This window comes from Curcuma longa, chromosome 3 (assembly GCF_044706935.1).
Source record: "Curcuma longa cultivar G26 ecotype Majalengka, Jawa Barat chromosome 3, ITB_CL_G26_1.1, whole genome shotgun sequence".
Lineage (NCBI taxonomy): Eukaryota > Viridiplantae > Streptophyta > Magnoliopsida > Zingiberales > Zingiberaceae > Curcuma > Curcuma longa.
The window spans coordinates 4,213,319-4,231,290 of NC_133863.1; the positions used below are offsets into that span (position 1 = coordinate 4,213,319).

The 17,972-nt window shown below is 37.0% G+C and overlaps 3 protein-coding genes and 10 non-coding genes across 14 annotated transcripts; 1 reads left to right on the top strand and 12 right to left on the bottom strand.

The window, feature by feature from the left end:
* Window positions 1-811: 811 nt before the first annotated feature.
* On the top strand, window positions 812-3,596 carry LOC141824215 (uncharacterized). Its single transcript, XM_074711458.1, has 10 exons — window positions 812-929; window positions 1,086-1,222; window positions 1,458-1,660; window positions 1,742-2,020; window positions 2,118-2,176; window positions 2,273-2,315; window positions 2,433-2,504; window positions 2,579-2,729; window positions 2,970-3,098; window positions 3,186-3,596. The coding sequence occupies exons 1-10, from the start codon at window positions 812-814 to the stop codon at window positions 3,594-3,596; spliced, it is 1,602 nt and encodes a 533-aa protein (XP_074567559.1).
* Window positions 1,429-8,225, bottom strand: LOC141824214 (GTP diphosphokinase CRSH1, chloroplastic). Of its 2 annotated transcripts, none has more exons than XM_074711456.1 (5): window positions 7,806-8,225; window positions 6,498-7,430; window positions 5,344-5,628; window positions 4,539-4,720; window positions 1,429-1,977 (listed from the first exon to the last, which is right to left on the bottom strand). In XM_074711456.1, the coding sequence occupies exons 1-4, from the start codon at window positions 8,223-8,225 to the stop codon at window positions 4,583-4,585; spliced, it is 1,776 nt and encodes a 591-aa protein (XP_074567557.1). In that variant the 3' UTR covers window positions 1,429-1,977; window positions 4,539-4,582. The 2 variants fall into 2 exon arrangements, with proteins under 2 accessions (XP_074567557.1, XP_074567558.1); XM_074711457.1 differs by lacking the exon at window positions 1,429-1,977 and adding an exon at window positions 3,418-3,534.
* Window positions 8,226-9,744: 1,519 nt separating this feature from the next.
* On the bottom strand, window positions 9,745-9,814 carry LOC141825831 (small nucleolar RNA Z267). The gene has a single exon (XR_012601579.1). It is a non-coding gene; the product is annotated as a small nucleolar RNA Z267 (small nucleolar RNA).
* Window positions 9,815-9,918: 104 nt separating this feature from the next.
* LOC141825812 (small nucleolar RNA Z159/U59) lies at window positions 9,919-10,001 on the bottom strand. The gene has a single exon (XR_012601563.1). It is a non-coding gene; the product is annotated as a small nucleolar RNA Z159/U59 (small nucleolar RNA).
* Window positions 10,002-10,346: 345 nt separating this feature from the next.
* On the bottom strand, window positions 10,347-10,557 carry LOC141825828 (small nucleolar RNA Z112). Its single transcript, XR_012601576.1, has one exon. It is a non-coding gene; the product is annotated as a small nucleolar RNA Z112 (small nucleolar RNA).
* A 789-nt stretch (window positions 10,558-11,346) lies between these two features.
* On the bottom strand, window positions 11,347-11,438 carry LOC141825771 (small nucleolar RNA Z107/R87). Its single transcript, XR_012601527.1, has one exon. It is a non-coding gene; the product is annotated as a small nucleolar RNA Z107/R87 (small nucleolar RNA).
* Window positions 11,439-11,665: 227 nt separating this feature from the next.
* LOC141825811 (small nucleolar RNA Z159/U59) lies at window positions 11,666-11,752 on the bottom strand. The gene has a single exon (XR_012601562.1). It is a non-coding gene; the product is annotated as a small nucleolar RNA Z159/U59 (small nucleolar RNA).
* Window positions 11,753-11,940: 188 nt separating this feature from the next.
* Window positions 11,941-12,035, bottom strand: LOC141825768 (small nucleolar RNA R44/J54/Z268 family). Its single transcript, XR_012601524.1, has one exon. It is a non-coding gene; the product is annotated as a small nucleolar RNA R44/J54/Z268 family (small nucleolar RNA).
* A 136-nt stretch (window positions 12,036-12,171) lies between these two features.
* LOC141825778 (small nucleolar RNA snoR2/U65) lies at window positions 12,172-12,315 on the bottom strand. Its single transcript, XR_012601533.1, has one exon. It is a non-coding gene; the product is annotated as a small nucleolar RNA snoR2/U65 (small nucleolar RNA).
* A 34-nt stretch (window positions 12,316-12,349) lies between these two features.
* On the bottom strand, window positions 12,350-12,560 carry LOC141825827 (small nucleolar RNA Z112). Its single transcript, XR_012601575.1, has one exon. It is a non-coding gene; the product is annotated as a small nucleolar RNA Z112 (small nucleolar RNA).
* Window positions 12,561-13,138: 578 nt separating this feature from the next.
* On the bottom strand, window positions 13,139-13,240 carry LOC141825793 (small nucleolar RNA R30/Z108). The gene has a single exon (XR_012601546.1). It is a non-coding gene; the product is annotated as a small nucleolar RNA R30/Z108 (small nucleolar RNA).
* Window positions 13,241-13,489: 249 nt separating this feature from the next.
* LOC141825770 (small nucleolar RNA Z107/R87) lies at window positions 13,490-13,589 on the bottom strand. Its single transcript, XR_012601526.1, has one exon. It is a non-coding gene; the product is annotated as a small nucleolar RNA Z107/R87 (small nucleolar RNA).
* An 882-nt stretch (window positions 13,590-14,471) lies between these two features.
* Window positions 14,472-15,594, bottom strand: LOC141824155 (protein SRC2-like). Its single transcript, XM_074711398.1, has one exon. It carries the CDS (start codon window positions 15,430-15,432, stop codon window positions 14,671-14,673), a length of 762 nt encoding a protein of 253 aa, XP_074567499.1. The 5' UTR covers window positions 15,433-15,594; the 3' UTR covers window positions 14,472-14,670.
* Between the last annotated feature and the right edge of the window lie 2,378 nt (window positions 15,595-17,972).

Genomic DNA, 17,972 nt, shown 5'->3' on the forward strand with positions numbered 1-17,972 from the left:
TCTCCAAAGTTTGACAGTAAGTCCTCCAAAAGTGTCCTGGTATTTTTCCATCAAATCAGCCACTTCTATGACAAAGCTATTGCTTATACGTACCGGATTCTTTTTTTCTGTTTAAATAAAAAAAGAAGCTTATGACTAGTGAAGTGATCAAGGAGGGATGCATAGCCGAAAGAAAGGGCTAGCTCAACTTTTTTCCCCCTCTTCTTTTTGCATCAGAATTCACACGCTGCAGAGAAGCAAAGAATAGCATCTACAACACTCGAGAATGATTATAAATAGAGAAGGAAAAAAAAAAACTTTGCAGTCACTCCAATCTCCTCCTTTTACTAGTTTGGACTTTGTGAGTTCCTTAGTTCATGAGGTTCGAGCGTGTGAGCTACGATGAGTTGATGCATTGCCCCGTTCCACAAGAAAGGCAGGACTCTTGCTGCTCCATAAAGACCGGCACAACGTCTCAGCTCTTGGGCATTTGAGCTTCATGAGAGCTCTTGAGATGAGAATTCCGCACGGAGACAGATTTGAGTGGTAGAAAGGTGCTGAGGCATTAGTCTATTTTGAAGAACAGAGCAGCTTTGCCTCCTGTTCTTATACACAGGAAGTTTTTGCAGCTTGCTTCACTGGTGGCGACAATCAAGCTCAAGTTTGAGAGTAAGTGAGACTGATTTCTTTTCCCTTTTCTATCCCATTTAATTTGCCATTATTAGGGGGTTTCTTGTTTGTTATCTGTTGGTTTGCAATAAATACATCAAGAATTTTTTTCTCTTTTTTTCCTAACAGTTTATCTCATTTAATATATTCAGTATTTCTAAAGATGTGCCAGTTTGCAATGCTTGTGTTTTCCTTGGTTTCAATCTTAAGATGTGGTGCAACAGCTACAGCCATTTCTATCGTCACTAAGGGAGCAGATGGGTTTTCTGTCATTGCAGCAGGTGAGCTAAACAATCTTTTAGTTTTCATTTATGTCACAGTTCATGTTCTCATTTGCATTTTCAAAAGAAAAAAAAAGAAAAGAGACTGATTTGAATCTGTTAATATTTTATATCAGTGGTGATTAATTGACCTTTTCTCTCATTTATTCTCAAAAGAAAGAGCTCTGGTCGAAGATGATAACTACAAGGAAGTTAGAAAAGGATTGTCGACGAGGACACTAAGAATTGATCCTTTGGATAGCTTCAAAAAGTACAAGGGTGGCTATAACATCACAAGCAAGCATTACTGGAGTGTAATCTCTCTGCCCCCTAAAGCATTACTAATCATGTTCATGCACTAAATAGTCGAAAATCATTAATGATTTAGCTTTTGAATTTCAACAAACAGGGAATATTTTCGACAATTATTCATTAAATCAATTTACAATGTATTCTGCTACACTGAAATTTGTCAAAGTTAGAATCATACTAGTCACTGTATAAACTTGAACATATATAATAAGAAATATGATCATTTTCCTTTTGCAGTCTACAATTTATACAGGGAGATATGGGTACATAATTGGCACAATATGGCTTCTCAGTGGCTTTGTGTATGCTTGCATTCTCATGGCAGCACGAAGAACTTGTTTGCTCAAAAAGGAAAGGAAACAAAAGATACAACTTCCTCGCTCTAAGAGGCATCTCGTCTGGGCAACATTACTTGGGATCCTATTTACATGCCTAGCCATGTAAGCCTGTTATGATATGAGAAAGTTTGCCTAAAAAGTAAAATCTTATACGAGTACCGACTGAAGAATGTTAATATGCAGAGTAGCATCTGGTTTAGTACTTGATGGATGCTCTAAATTTCATTCGAGGGTGCAATCAATCAAGAACATCATTGTAGAAACATCAGAAGAGGCTTCACAAACCGTATTCGATGTGATCAAAGCTGTTGGTGACATGGAAAGTGTTACGGTGCAATATGGCAGCCTTGGAGGATCCAGCTATCTGAATTCCACATTGCAGAAGCTTAATGATGAAGTTGTGAACATGCCACGAAAAGCTGAGAAGAGTATGCAGACGGTCAACAGGGCAATCAACATATTGTAAGAACTGAAACACTAAACAAAGAAGAAAATGAAATCAAAATGTTTACAATGTGAACCAAACTGTTGTCTGATCTGAAATGGTGCATTCTTGCAGGAGAATGGTGACTACCTTTATCATTGTGCTAAATCTTGTGGTTATTCTTACTGTGCTTGGTAAAGCAAATTTGTGCATTAAGCATCTGCTATTACAGCTTTACCACATTAATTTGATATGTAATTGTTTTGCTCTTTCCTTGTTGCAGTCTTGAGACCTCTTAAGACTAAGACCAAGACTTCAGCAGACATTTTACCTGTAAGTAGGTAAAGATACCTAGTTGTCAACTCTGTTAAGAGTTAGATCAAACAAGGCTCCTATTCATCCAATTCTTGTTTTTAATATTACAATGTATCTAACATTCTACCTTGGCAGGTTTCTCATCATCTGCTGGCTACTTACATTTATTTTGTGGATATTCTTTGGGTTATACTTCTTCCTATTCAAGTATGAAATGTTGCTTGGACTGAATATTTTTCCTTTTTCACACTTACCACCGAGTTAATTTGCGAAATTTACAGGTTCTCTGGTGATACCTGTGCAGCTTTTAAGGAATATCAACAAAATCCTCAAAATAGCACCTTAAGCTCAATCCTACAATGCAGTGAGCAACTCTCGGCTAATATTTTTCTACATGAAATCCGGCAAGGAATCCATGATACAATTGACCAGGTACGAATGATTAACTTGTTTTTACCTTCATAATTGCTTTCAGCACTTGTAAAATGGTCTCAAAGGGTTGTCTTTTGTGAATGCTCCTTCTTCTCAGGAGTCCTTAATGCAAGGCAAATTAAATTAAGCAACTAAAACATTTGAGGATTGAAACAACGCAAATTGGATAGTAATTAATCAGCAACTAGTATTCACGGCGATTTATCGAATCCTTAATACCTACACTTGCAAAATGTGCAGGTAAATGCAAACATATCAGCAGTGAAATCACTGTCTCTTGTCTGTAACCCTTTTTCTGGACCACCGGAGTATTCTTACCAACCAGGAAATTGTTCTTCCAACACAATCAAAATAGGAGATGTTCCTCAGGTAATTTCTCTCTCTAGAGTAATCCCCAAGTGTTCTTATAATGTTGCTCATGACTGATCTAAGCTACATGATTTTACTGTTGCAAAGATCTTGAAGGAACATACATGCTCAGATGATGGTGGAGCTTGCAGCCACGGTGACATTTTATCATCCACCGCATACACAAGAATGCAGGTCTACGCAAGCTCAATGCAGAATATACTCGATGGATTTCCTCACATGGAAAGACTCGTGAATTGTCAGTTGGTTAGGGATGCATTCTCCAAGATCCTTGTTGAGAATTGCAAACAGTTGAAGGATCATGCTCACTTGACATCGACCACTATGGCAGTTCTATCAGCCATCATGGTAGCGCTTGCTTTGCTTTTGATTTCTGAAGCTCACTATCATGATGGATCACACTCTTCTGCTGTCTCTGTAAGACCTCAGCCAATCTCTGCAGAGAGTCATATTGGTGCACAAGTTACTTGTAGTAAAAATGGAGGTTCAGATCCATAGAATTCCATTTCAAGTTCATCACACAGATATTTAAACTTCAAAACCATATAACAAATTGGAATAGAAGCCCATACTGATGAAAAGGTTTCAAAACTTTGATGCCCTTATGGCAATAGGCAAGGCAACATGGAGATCCGCTTATCTATAGGTTTTTTTGGCTTTACTTGTTTTTCTGTTTTGATATGATTTACCTAAAACTTTGCTTGTTGTAAGTGTTAATAAAAACTTTACAAGCTTTGAGAGAGAATAAAAGAACTTTTGGGTTATATTTCAGTTCAGAAACTTGGGGCCTTTTGTTGTACCATGTCTCTGCATTTTTGTGTAATATGACAAGGCAAATAAGGCTTGTGAAAGAGAATGGTGATCGGACATGAGTACCTACAATCATTTACACCTTTCATTATATTATTTCTGTTTCTTCAGGCTATTTTTTCATCCCTTAATGTTTTCAACTGGTAAAAGAACTTATAACAATATTTAATGTTTTTAGAGCAATGGCTTAAGCATTGTGTTTATGACAGAATTTGCACATCCAAATAAGAAATTTGCATTCCCAATCTGGAGAAATGGGAATGATATAGTATGGTAGCTAGAATGCTAGCTAGCCAGCTTGACTTGAAGTCTTCAGTTATTGCAATTCCAACAGGAATACTTGTATCCAGAGTATCTCTTTGAAGACAATGTTTGTCTTCAAAGTGTTGAAAATGACTTGAAAGCTTACGTATATTGCAACTTGATACTAATTTGTAGACATGTTTTCTCAATGAACGATTGGTTAGAATCAAAGTTATATTTTCCAAATTATACAATACATTTCAATAACTTAGAACATTTCAGGGGGAAAAAACAGCAACACATTCTTATATCAGAGGATGCAAAAAAGTCTGAAATATTCAACTATCTCTATGAACTTGTAGAACAACAATTATCAAATTAACTTACTTTCATATGCGGAGTTTGATCACTTAGTTAAATTCAAATTAGCTTCAGCTCAGTGTTAACTTGTTCCCCAGTTCTTTCTGGTACACTTGCATTAAGCCAGTACTGTCACTCATTTGAAGCTTCTCTCCCAAAATGGCTCTGAACTGATCATCTTTTTCCTCCATATTCCTCATAAATTCAACCTATTTTAATTGCAGGTGGTTCATAAGTTCATTATGATATTAATTCGTAACACACCAAATAAAACTAATTTTTAGGATAAAGTATATTTGAGGATTAGGTAAAATTATTTATAAAATTATACAAGGGTATTATTTATTTGGTACATAATTACAATGGCTCTAAATGCACTTAAAAGCAAAGTTGTTTTGAAGATGAACATATATGATTTTTATGCTGGGTTTACTTGGCTGGAAACAAAATAAGAGGGAAAGGGAAAGTGATGTTTGTGAGCATTTCCTCACTCTCCCCCTCCCCTGCTATCGTCCACACATAAACTCAGTCTGGAGCAAATTATGAATGCCTCATGTTACATCAAATATATTAGGACCACAGTGAAGTTGCAACATGGATTGAATGCTAAAATTGTCCATATCATCATCAATATTATTTGCACTTCAAGCATATAACTAGTAGGATTGTATTCTTTCTCTCAGAATGTTAGCATAATTCTGAGTTTGGGTTGGAAAAAGGGACTTAACGTAGGCCTTATTTCGGCTAGAACTCAGCCTGGCCCATGAGCTATGAGTGTTAGAGAAAACCAATGGCCCAAAAGTGTATGTAGCCTATATTTGGAGAACCTCACCTGTCTTTGAAACAAATTGAATTCTTCAGAGCTCAGGGAACCATCACAATTTGAATCAAGAAGTTGCATGAGTTCCTGGGCATCTTTACTTCCTGCTCCAAGTTCCTCCATCACTTCAGTAAGCTCCTCAATGCTTATTCTACCGTCACCATTTTTATCAAGAAGGTGAAAGATTCTGTTTCTGTGGTCAATCTCAAGCCCTTTATGATTTGCAGATGGTAGATCTTTGAGACGAAGAGCTGCAAGTTCAGCTGCAGTCATCATAATTGCCTTTAGCCGTTTTGCCTGGACATAATTAGAATCATCAACACAGGATAAGCTGCCAAATTATATTGATAAAAGATAAAGAAATTGGAGGGGAAGGGGGGGGGGGGGGGGGGATGAGAATGGATAATCTACACCAAAGAGAACAGGAAAATACTGTGAATTGATGATGATCCTGATTATGCTTAAATGCAGAAACATGGAATCAGATAATTCTACTAGCAACACTGAGAAACACATTAAGTGGCATTTTTCAAAAAGGAAAAAGAAAAAAAAATCTGAATCCATATATATTCTGGGTTGACTAGGAAACTTTGGGTAACTAAATGCCTATAACTAATATGAAGGGCATTTATATTTCAGAGTGATTGTGTGCCATGTGTGGGTAGAAAGATGATGATGGTACATTACATTGTCCTCAAATCCCTAGCTAAAGATGAATAAGGTTATTGTTCACTTGCAAAAAAGGAGAAAAAAGATGGCAGTAAAAAATGTTGGATTGCAACTCCATGCTTATAATTATTTGGATACAATCCTATTTCTCAACTACATGTTCCATATTATCTAACATCATGACACCTCAAAATGGCTAATTAACTAAAAGGGCTTTCTTGTCTAGAGGTGAATCTGGTGAGGTCAGTTGACAAAGTATACAAAAGCACAACAGAACATGTCAACAAACATCATCGCTTTAAATGACAAACAAGCAGACAATTGGATCTGGCAACTTTCTACAGCTATCTTATTGTTGTATCTTGTCTAGAAAATTATTGTCACAACTGTCAAGGAAATACACAAGTTAATCTAACAATTGCAGAAGACATGCTTTTCATTCAATTTTTCATCAATTGTTAACTCTCAGGAATTATTAGTTGGCTTTACTATCTCACCTCATCAGGATCTGTAACACCTGCTTTGTATAATGAATGAGAAGCAGCTCCTCCAGAAGCCAAAGAATCCATCTGCTTTGTCCGAATCTGTATCTCTATCAGTGGTCGGACCCTTCCTTTTTCACTAACATCAACAGCCACATGTAAGCTTCTGTATCCATTCTTCTTTGGCCTAGCTATATAATTCTTTGTCCTGCTGGGTACTTCTTTCCACAGAGATTGAATTATTTCATGTGTCCTGTAACAAGCTCTTTCACCCCTCTCAAGCATGTCATCCCCTGGTCGAGGATTCAAGATTACCCGCAAACCCAAAAGATCATTCACTTCTTCCGGCCTGCGTCCATCTCTCAATAGTTTCTTCATGGTGCTGAAACGGCTTTTGTATCGACCATTAACTGAGATGCCATTGACCATCAATTCTAACTCAGTATCAGCTTCAAGTACCTCGAGTAGCTGCTCCTTGTATGCATCTAACAAGGACCCAACATCTGTCTCATAACTTCTCAGCCAAGTATCCAAGTATAGGTAAGAGTAAGGAAACAAATATCGGAAGGAGAGATCCTCAAGCTCAGTGGACAATGCACTGATTCCCACTGCATGGGCAAGAGGAGCATAAATCATCAAAACCTCCAAAGACTTTCTCTGCTGGAGATATCTTGGAAGATGATCAAGGTGCCTCATCATATCAAGTTTGCCAACAAGCTCTAGAACCACTGCCCGGATGTCATAGTAGGATAAACAGTATCTCCTCAGAGCACTGGCACTCTCATCATCTGAGATCTCAAATTTAGAAGGAATATGCCTTAAGCGTATGGTCTCATGCAGAAGATGGAAAATGCTGGTGCTTATTTGACTTTTCACTTCATATAGGGTAATAGCACCCGCCTCTAAAGCTTCTCCAAGCATGCCAGCAGAAATAACTTCTGCGTCCATCTGCAGTCCAACAACAGTTGTTAGTTGATTTAGAACACCAGAATAAATAACAGGTTTCCAATTAAAAAATATATAGCATTGCAATGGAAAACAGCAAAAAAAAAAATCACTAATTTAAGCTTTTAACAAAATTGTATGCAAGATTCGATGAGAAGAAATGCCTCACTAGACACTAATTGGTAACGTAGATAGGGAAAGTTCTAACTTCTTCGAAAAGTTAGCGATATGATCAACACAGAATTCCAAGATAATTTGGAACAATACCAGAAGCATCTTTAATTTTCCAAAACAACAGATAATTTGGTCAAATTTATCCTCTTTAGTATCTTTCTATTCTTTTAACGTCTCCAGCTGAGTACTTCATCACTGACGCACCTGTAGATCAGCGAGAAGGCAAGCAACAGAGAGAGCGCGGGACAACGGCGGGCGACCATCAGACGCTACCGGTAGAGACTGGAGTAGGGGAATGGACAATTTTAGGGCCTTGAAGAGCAACCAAGAAGATGAAGTGGTGGAGAGAGCGCCGCCCATCCTACCCGTCAAGTCGTTGAAGGCACCCACCAGCTCCACCACCATCTTTCCACCGGGCTGCTCCACCATAGGAGGCTTGATCGGAGAAGGGCCATCAGAAGAGGAGGCAGATGAGGAGGATGAGATCCGCACAGCGAGGTCGCGGAGGGGAGAGTAAGGGAAGGGGAGGGTGAGGAGCCGATGGTCCAGGGCATACCTTGGGAACAGAGGACGGCGTGCGTCGTAGTAACAGTAGTGGCGGAGCGGGGAGAAGACGACCGCCATGGTCGAGGACGGCGACAGAAGGTTGCATGTGGATTGAGAGTGACGGTGTCTTTTTCTTGCAGGCGGTGGCCAGGAGTGGCGGTTAATTTATCGGAGTAGCGGTTAATTTATCGGAGTAGCATTTGTGTGGCGGAAGGTCGTTTGGTTCAATATTCATTTATCATTTTATGACAAAATTCCGCATTACAATATTGATGCATTCCGTTAACGATTGTGGAGGCTGTGCCACTATGGTGAATTTCATCTTTTACATAAAAGAAAACCTCAAATTTATTAATGAAAACAGTTTGTAATTTAAAATATCATCGACCACAATTAATTGCTGATGTGATTTAGGCATTAAATTTGTTTAACTACAAATTTAAACCGTTAAATTCACCTAAAAAAATTAAAAATTTTGAGCTGCGATGGCATGCAGCAAATAATATGAAATATGAATATTATTAAGAATCTTTCAACAAACTTGTATAATTAAGATCGACAGAATTAATTATCAAAATCTTTTAGATAGTATGAAATATAATTAGGAATTGATCAGAGGAGGTATCACATACAAATAAGAAAGATATCACATCGATCTCATTATATATTATATTAAAAAGATAGGTTATCTACGGTTGAATACTTTATCATTCTATAAGTCACTCAAACAACAGTCACTCAAGCAGCAGTTAAGTGAGATAAGGAAAGTAGTGGTGATGAAAAAGTGAAGTCACCTGAACAAAAGTGTCAATTTGATAGGAGTACAGATTTGACGAGACTGGACCGACTAAGAAGTCAACCTTCACCTGGAAGACCAAAAAATCAATTGAATAATGAGTCAAGCACGAAGTCATGCACAGAGCCAATCGGATATGAAATCGAGTGCAGAGTCAATCGTGCTTGGAATCAAACGCGATGCCAATCGAGCATGGAGTCGGACACAGCCAATCGAGCATGAGGTCGAATGCAAAACTAATCAAGCATAAAATCGGACACAGCCAATCAAGCATGGAATCAAGCGTGAGGCCAATTGAGTATGGGATTGAGCACAAAACCAATCGAGCTATCTGACGTATTATCTCTATCTAAATCAAGCTTTAACTTTCTTGATGAAGATATATCAATCCATACCAATTCCTTTAATGATATTGAAAAACTCAAATTTATTAATGAAAACAGTTTGTAATTTAAAATATCTTCGACAAGCTAATGTGATTTAGGCATTAAATTTATTTAACTACAAATTTAAACCGTTAAATTCACCTAAAAAAATTAAATATTTTGAGGTGCGATAGCATGCAGCAAATAATATGATATAAAGAAAATTTTCAATAGAGTTAGTAATCAAAATCTTTTAGATAGTATAAAAAATAAATAAGAATTGAATTTCAAAGAAAAAAAATAAATTTCAAAATTCATATTGTCTGTTCATGTTATTAAAGCACTAGCATGAATCCTAAATGAAATGTCTATTGCAATTAATTATATAAAAAAGGAATTGACATTAACCACTTTAATATACAATAAAACTATTTAAATAGTGCCTCAGATTAAGAACTTTTCATAGGGACACCTCAAAGTATATTTATAAGAATCATTGGCACCATCAAACAAAGACGGGGGAAAAATTTCCAAACCTTTCGAACGAATTTCGTCAGATTAAACCAGGCGAATTTATAACAAATAAAAGTGAAAATTAAATTTAAAAAATCACTCCAGTTTAGGTCTCCATATTTATTCCGCACTGTTTGCCACTTAGGAAGAATGAAAGTTCAGTTAATCATCATCGGAGTCAAAATAACAAGAAATGAGCAAGCACAAAAAACAAAACCACAAAACTCAGCCAAAAGAACAATCTCAATGCATGAGAAAAGACCATGCTAGTGGTGACAACAAAAGAATCATCATCTAATATCTGAAAATACGTGCATATTTATGCATCACAAGCAAATTAGTCACAAAAATTAAGAACTCTGGGGTTAAAAAAAGATTAAAATATTGCATCAGAGAGATTCCCATTTACCATAGAACTAGTCATCAACCTCTTCAATGTCCCTGTTGATGTTTATCATCTCTTGCATAACAAAAAAAAATACAGAGTGAAACTGAAACATGCAAGCACTTTAACTTAACTCATGGAACGCTCAGAGACCCGATTAAAATCACAAAAACAACCATGACCAGTTCCAGTCGATCTACACTAATCATTTGAGATGCGCTACAGCTCAATTCTTACAGAATTTGAAAGGAGCAAATGCAGAGAAAAGTCCAAGTAACAGGTTGGCACAGCTGCTGTTTAAAATGTCATACGGCACTTCCTATCAAGAGGTTCTATCATCCTCATTGGGATTTCAAACATAACGAATTTCAATGCAGATTGAGTTACAAATTCAACTAAACAACAATTTGCTAAACAGATAGAAATGCAGATTGAGTTTAAAAAACTAACAAATCAAAGCGAAATAGAAATACAAGCTCAGAAAGCCAGATGACTGCATAAGCTAATATGAAACAAAACAAAAACTTTAAGTAAAATGACTAATAAACAATAAATAGAGACATTCATCAGCATGAACGTATTATTCTCATCCACAGCCTAAAACTAGGCTGTGTAGGAAGGTGTCCTAAGATAATATTCATGCTTTCATCATATGAAAATTTGCAAATATTAATAAAATGGAAAACAAAACCGTAATTTAAAAATAGTTACAAGAATATGAAGAATTAAAGCATGATTGATAATCAGATGAAAGGTTAGATAATTCAAGATTTACTCCATCCTATGGAAGTGGCTAACATAAAAATTTAGAAGGAAAAAAAAGGCAAGAAAGAGAAAATTACAAGGAGAATAAAGGGTCAGTGTTGGCGTAATTGTTAATGGTTCGTTCTCAATGTGTACTTCAGAAGAGGGAGCTCTGCTATCCTCATCCCATCACTACCGTCCAATGACAGAGATACACATTAAAGGAAAAGATCAACGACACAATATATAAACTTTTTTGGCAACGATGACAAGGGAATCTCCACAAGATGACATTGCAATAGAACACGTAGGGATCTAGAGAAATAAAAAAGGTACCCTTTGAAGAATAAACAAAAAAACAGAAATTAAATATGACAAAAAGATACATCTAATGGAGATTGCTCAGGGTGGTCGACATACAAATCCCTCGATGAAAGAACTCTTATCCAGTCTGTTGAGCTAGAATTTCCATAGCCGTCATGGCAATCTCCACTTTGAAGACGAATCAAGGAATATTGATTGTCTACCTGGAGAAAATAAATCTAACAGATCTAAAGAAAAAATAGGCAAAACAACATAATGACATTCCATGAATACACCATCAAATAAAGACAAAAAATACTTCTAATTCCAAACCTTTAGAACGAACCATTCAACATAGTAAACCAGAGAAATAATCTGTAACAAATTAAAGCGGAAATTAAAATTTAAAAAATACTCCTCAGTTCAGGTCTCCATGTTTATTCCGCATGGTTTGCCACCTAGGAAGAACTAAAATTTTTGTTTAATCATCATAGGAGTAAGAATAATAGAAAATGAGTAAACACAAACAAACAAAAAAGTATCAAAATACAAAATCATGTGAAAAGAAAAGTCTCAAAGCATGACAAAAGGCCTTAATGGTAGTGACAAGAAAAGCATCGTTATCTTACGTATTAAGAATAAATTAATTACAAAAATTAAGATCTCAGCGTTAAAAAAAATTAAAATATTGCATCAGAGAGATTCCCATTTAGCATAGAACTAGTCATCAACCTCTTGGAAGAGTGCAGATGTCCCTGTCTATGTTTCTCATCACTTGCATAAATTAAACCAATATAAACACAATTTAGTAACAATAACAAAAAACAAGAATGAAAAAGTGAAACTGAAATATGCAGTCGTATCTAAACAACAACTAAAATATTAAACATGAAATCTATGCTTCAGGTAAAACGGAGCAAATGTAATCGACATAAACAGCACCGTGGATAAATTAAAACTTTTCCACAGATTCCTATCAGCCAACGAAAAGTCAATAAAGGACTTTTATTGGCCAGACAATATCAATCGCTGCATAAGCTACTGAAGAAGTGGCATCAGGCCTAGAAAATAATAGTTGAAAAACATTAACTAGTGGAACCCTCAGAGACCCGTTTAAAATCACACAAACAACCATGACCAGTTCCAGTCAATCTACACTAATCATTTGACATACACTACAGCTCAATTCTTTCAGAACTTGAGTGGAGCAAATGAAGAGAAAAGTGCAAGTAACTGGTTGGCACAGCTGTAGTTTAAAGTGTCATACGGCACTTCCTATCAAGAGGCCTTATCATCCTCATTGGGATTTCAAACATAAAGAAATTCAATGCAGATAGCGTTAGAAATTCAACGAAACAACAATTTGCTTTAATGAAAGAAAAAAAAATTATCAAGTCAAAAAGAAGATAGAAAATAAAAGCTTCAGAAAGCCAGATGATATGCTTCATAATGGTTTTAACCACGTCAGTCGGTAATTCCAACACAAATAGCGATCATCCTTAGCTAATCAGTAAGAAAAAAATCAAAAACTTTGTAAAATAACTAATAAACAATAAATAGAGAGGCGCACTCATCAGCATGAGCGTATTATTCTATCCACAATCTAAAACTAGGCTGTGTAGGAAGGTGTCCTAAGAAAATTTTTATGCTTTTATCAAATAACGAAATTGCAAATATTAAAAATTGGCAAACAAGACAGTAGTTTAAAAATAGGATTGAAATTACAAATAGACTACGATTCAGAAATAAAGCGAAAGCGTCGTTTGGATCATAGATACTCAGATCAAAGGTTGAATAATTCGAGATTTTATTTCGTCCTTGTCATGGACTTGTGAAACATATAGAAATTTTGAAAACAAGAAAGAGAATAATACAAGGAGAACAAAGGCTCAGTCGTGGCATATTTGTTAATGGTTCGATTCTGCCAGCGAGCATCCTCAGTGTGTACTTCAGAAGAGGGAGCTCTCTTATCCTCATCCCATAATTCTCCCATTTCATAGATACAGATTAACGGAAAAGATTAACTAAACAATGCATAAACTTTTTTGGCAATGATAACAAGGGACTCTCCGCAAGAGTATATATTGAGATCGATCATGTAGAGATCTAGAGAAATAAAAAGAAAAATACCTGTTGATCAATGAAGTGGAGAATACGACATCGAGGGAAGAGACCGGTAACCCAAAATCGGGGAAAAATCAGAAATTAAATACGACAAAAAGATACGTCTAATGGAGATTGCTCAGGTCAGCGGGGTGGTCGACATACAAATCCCACGAAGAGAGATCTGTGATCCGGTCTGTTGAGCTTGAATTTCCGTAGTCGTCACGGCAATCTCCACTTCGAAGAAGAAAAATCAAGAAAATATTGATCGTGTACCTGGGCAAAATAAACCTTAAAGATCTAAAGAACGATTAAGCAAATCAACACGATGACATTCAAACTATTGATGGATATATTTATTAGATAGATAAGATAGATAGCGCCAGAAATTAGGGTTTTCGCCGCACTTATCGCGCGGCAGTCAGCGAATAAAGATCAGAACAGAAAACCGACGCGGACATTAGGGTTTAAGTGGTGGCAAGGCTGCTGACTCGGACCGAATTGAGTTAAATCTGGTTCCAACTGAACCGGTTCAACTTTTAATAAATTTATACTAGGTTATAAAAATCTATTAGACAATATATAATAGAAATTTATTAATCCATCATATTAAATCGTTGATTCTTCTTTGTTACAATTTTATTAAAAAAATTTAAATACCCTTTAAATATTAATTAGTATCGATGTACATTACCTTGGTGGTCAAAAATTTCCATAAGACCGGACTGGCCACCCTCAAGAATTGAGTCCCCGACTGAGATTTATCATTTTTTTTAATATCGATGTACGTCTCATCTAAAATATCTATTTCATTAATAAAAAATGTCATTTATTACTTTTAATCGTTGAAGGAAAACTTGTCGTGTAAGTATGCTCTAAATAATATTTTTTTCTTCATACATATATTAAGATCAGATTTTGAAAATATTTTTGGAATAATGTGTTTATATTTTACAACTTTCTTTTTAAAGACCGCTAAAGATCTTCCAAATTTTAATTAATAGCTAAATCCACTTTTAGAATTTTATTTTGTTATTAGAGTACCTTTATCTAAAATTAAAATTCTTATTTTATTCCTTTCAAATAAATTATTTATTTAATAATAAAAGGAAAGATTTTAATAATCGCCCGTTAATCACCACTTTATTAAGGATATACAACCAAACTAAGCAAAAATAAAAATAAAAATAAATGCTGAAAACATACGTCATAAAATTCACAATATACAGACCACATAATTTTCATTAATATTTCAGCTGCGTCTGCTTCACGTCTTTTAATAAAGCGTAGAAAGAAACAACGCAGAAGACCCTTCTAGAAATCAAAGCCGCCGGCGTCGGAGACCATGTCTCCGATCAGAAGCCCTCCGAGAGCGCCTCCAAGCAACCCGGCCCCCAATCCCAACCCCATCCTGTTCTTCCTCGGCGGTTGAGGCTGCGCTGTCCCATACCCGTACCCCGCCGGCGGGTGCCCGTACGGCTGCGGCTGCTGGTACCCCACGCGCGGTGGATACGGGGGCGGATATGCTCCATAGCTCGTCCCTACAGGGTACGCCATCACGGGCTCATCAGCCTTCGGTGCGGGCTGAGGAGGATACGGATAGGCGGTGGTCTGCGGTGGATATCCGGTCGGCGGTGCGAGGGCCGCCGGTGCTGCGACGCGCTCGCCGAGTTTATAGGAAAAGTTGAGGACGCCCTTGGGTTTGCCAGAGGTCGTCTTCCGGACCTGGTAGCTGAGGAACTGGACGGGCCGCGGGCCGTCGCCAGCGCCCGAAAGCAACTCCGAGAGAGGGACGCGTACCTCGCCGACGTCGCGGTCGCCGAGGGTGCGCTCGGTGCGCAGGAGGATGCGGAAGAAGTGCGTGCGGGCGAGATCGGCGTCGTCGGGGACGGTGAAGCGGAGAGTAGAGTTCCAGGTGGGGTTGCGGCCGCCCTCGCGGTCCGGCGGAGTGCGCAGCCGCGCGCGGGAGTCGGAGGAGAGGGAGACGATGGCGTAAACGGCCATCTTGGAGATGAGGTTGACTTCCTTGAGGCCCTTGGCGGAGATCAGAGTGATCTCGAGCGTCCGAGACCCCATGAAAGAAGAGGTTAGGGTTTGGAGTTCGGAGAGAGAGGGAGCAAGTAGGTTAGCGAATTGGGAACGATGAAGCAGAGGAAGAAGAGGATAATGTGCCTATTTACAAGAGCGGTTGGCACGAGACCGGTAGACGCGTTGAACGTACGCACGAATCCCCCCGTTTCCCGATTCCTGGAAATTTCTTGAATAAAAAACACGCCTCGATGTTATTTGCCAAAATACGCCTTCATATTGTGTTTATTGCACTCCAACGTTATTTTTTAACCCTTTTTTTTTTTACTTTTCTCCCTGGGTACCCTTAATTCTATTATTAACCGGAAAGCTTTAAAACCTGTTAATTTTTCCCCCAAGTTCTTTCCACTCTCTGAACATGTAGCTTCCATTTGGGGTGTATCCACTCGTCTTAATCATTTTACGTGATTATTTTAGACAATACATATAATGAATTTTGGCTGGTTTAATTAAATTTTAACTGCTTCAATTCGTTGGACTTGTCTAACTCAATTAATTCAGTCTGGTTGACTTAACTAGTCAATTTTGTCCAACAGACTTAGTCAGCTAGGCCCACCTAGCATTGTCTTGTCCCACTCCAATGGCCTACGTGATTTGTTCAGTCTTAATTCAATTTGCTTAAATGTCTCTGCCTACCTACCCAATTTGCCAAGTTTTATTGGTTTGTTTAACACAACTATCAGATTGTAAATAAATTAAATGTTTTTGAATAAATTTGATATTTAATTTTAAAAAATTTATTTATGTTCATTTAATACACATAAAATTAATTAAATAATCAAGTTTGAATAACTTATTAAACTAAATAAATAAGCTTAACACATATATGTTCAACTTGTTATTATTTGTGAACAATATTCATAAACAATGTTCGTAAATAATATTTTTAAATTATCAATAAAATTTTTATTATGCAATAAAACTTTTAAAATAAAAAATCTATATTATTAGCTCAATAATCAATTAAATAATAAAAAATTTTAAACAATAAAAAATTTATATTATTAAACTCAATAATCAACCAACTATTTGATTCATTTTATTTGATTCATTTTAATTTACTCAATTATTTTATCAAATAAATTAAAACATCATAAAACTTAACTAACTTATTTGCAGCCCTATCCAATTTACTCAGCTTGTTAGGTTAAATTGATAACTTGCTAATAAAAACTATATTTGATAGGTGGACAAGATAAAAACAATGTTCTTCTCAAATTTTAGTAGCTAAAATAAATTATATATTTTTTTCTTGGCCCTTATTCAGTCAACCAGTTAAGACAAATATGATCTCGGCTAGTAATGATGAAACGGACCTGAAATGGAAGTAAAGACGTCTTTGATTGATCGTCCACTCCAACCCACCACCAAATTAAAGGCGATTCTGTCCCACCCCGTTAAGAAAAATAATCTGATTATTGAAATCGAAATAAGAATACAATAAATTTTCATTCCAAATTCCTAGACGATTGCTTCAGGAATTCCAGCACCACGCAGCATTTCATCTTATGCCAGAAAAATTTGGTGCTCTTTTACAGATCTTCTTCTTAAAGCTGATGCTATTCACCGACGTTTACATTCCGTCGTTAAATTGAATCGTTTGTGGCTTTTTATTTTACGGTGTTTGCGATTTTACACTGCCATGCTTATAAACAAAACAGAAGATAGATTTAATGATGAATTTAATCTTTTTAAACGTAACTATAAATTTAAAAATCCTTAGGAAAGTACACAGGGGCTCGCACACGGTCGAACATGCTTAAAGACGAACAGAGATGAGGAAAGGGAGAAGACAGGTATAAATTGCATGTGTGTACAACAAATCGTCGCCTGTGATTCTTTGTTACCTTTCAGGAGAGAAGGGGGGGATAAACGACGATGGCGCGTCGGCGGGGCCGAGGGGAGCAGATGAGCATCAACACCAAGGCGAGGACGAGTGCCACGAGGAGTCCCAGAAAGTCGACGCCATGGCCATCTGGTTCCGTGCAGCAAACCTTCCCCATCTGCAAAGGGGACCTTCAATGCTCCGCCATGTTTCCGCCACGAATTGAGCTCCTTTTAAAGCGCCGCAGGCAATTTTAGTAGCAAGATGAAATCGTCTTTGTTCCAGTAGGATACCGTGGACAGTTAAATCATCAGTTAATAAAGTATCCGATACATGTGAGATTTCACTTTCATTAGAGAAGGGACTTGAAAGTAGATTAAGCTTGAAACATGGTCCGGTGATGAATCGATCAAAGTTTGGTCATCCAGTCGATTGGCTCAATGACCTGACGGGAGACCAGAATAGTAGACGATAACAATCACGATCAAGAAGAAGAAGACTTATAGTGGGGAGAGTAGCACTCCAACTGTATCAAACGTGCATGACTGACTTATAAAATTAATTAAATAAATAAATTTAAATAATTTATTAAATTACACGTATCACCCTCCATTGCCGCAACAAGCATGACTTGCCGTTTTGAAGCTAAGCCTAAATAATTTTATGTTTAGTATCGATCAAGAACAATGAGCTCTGTCTACTA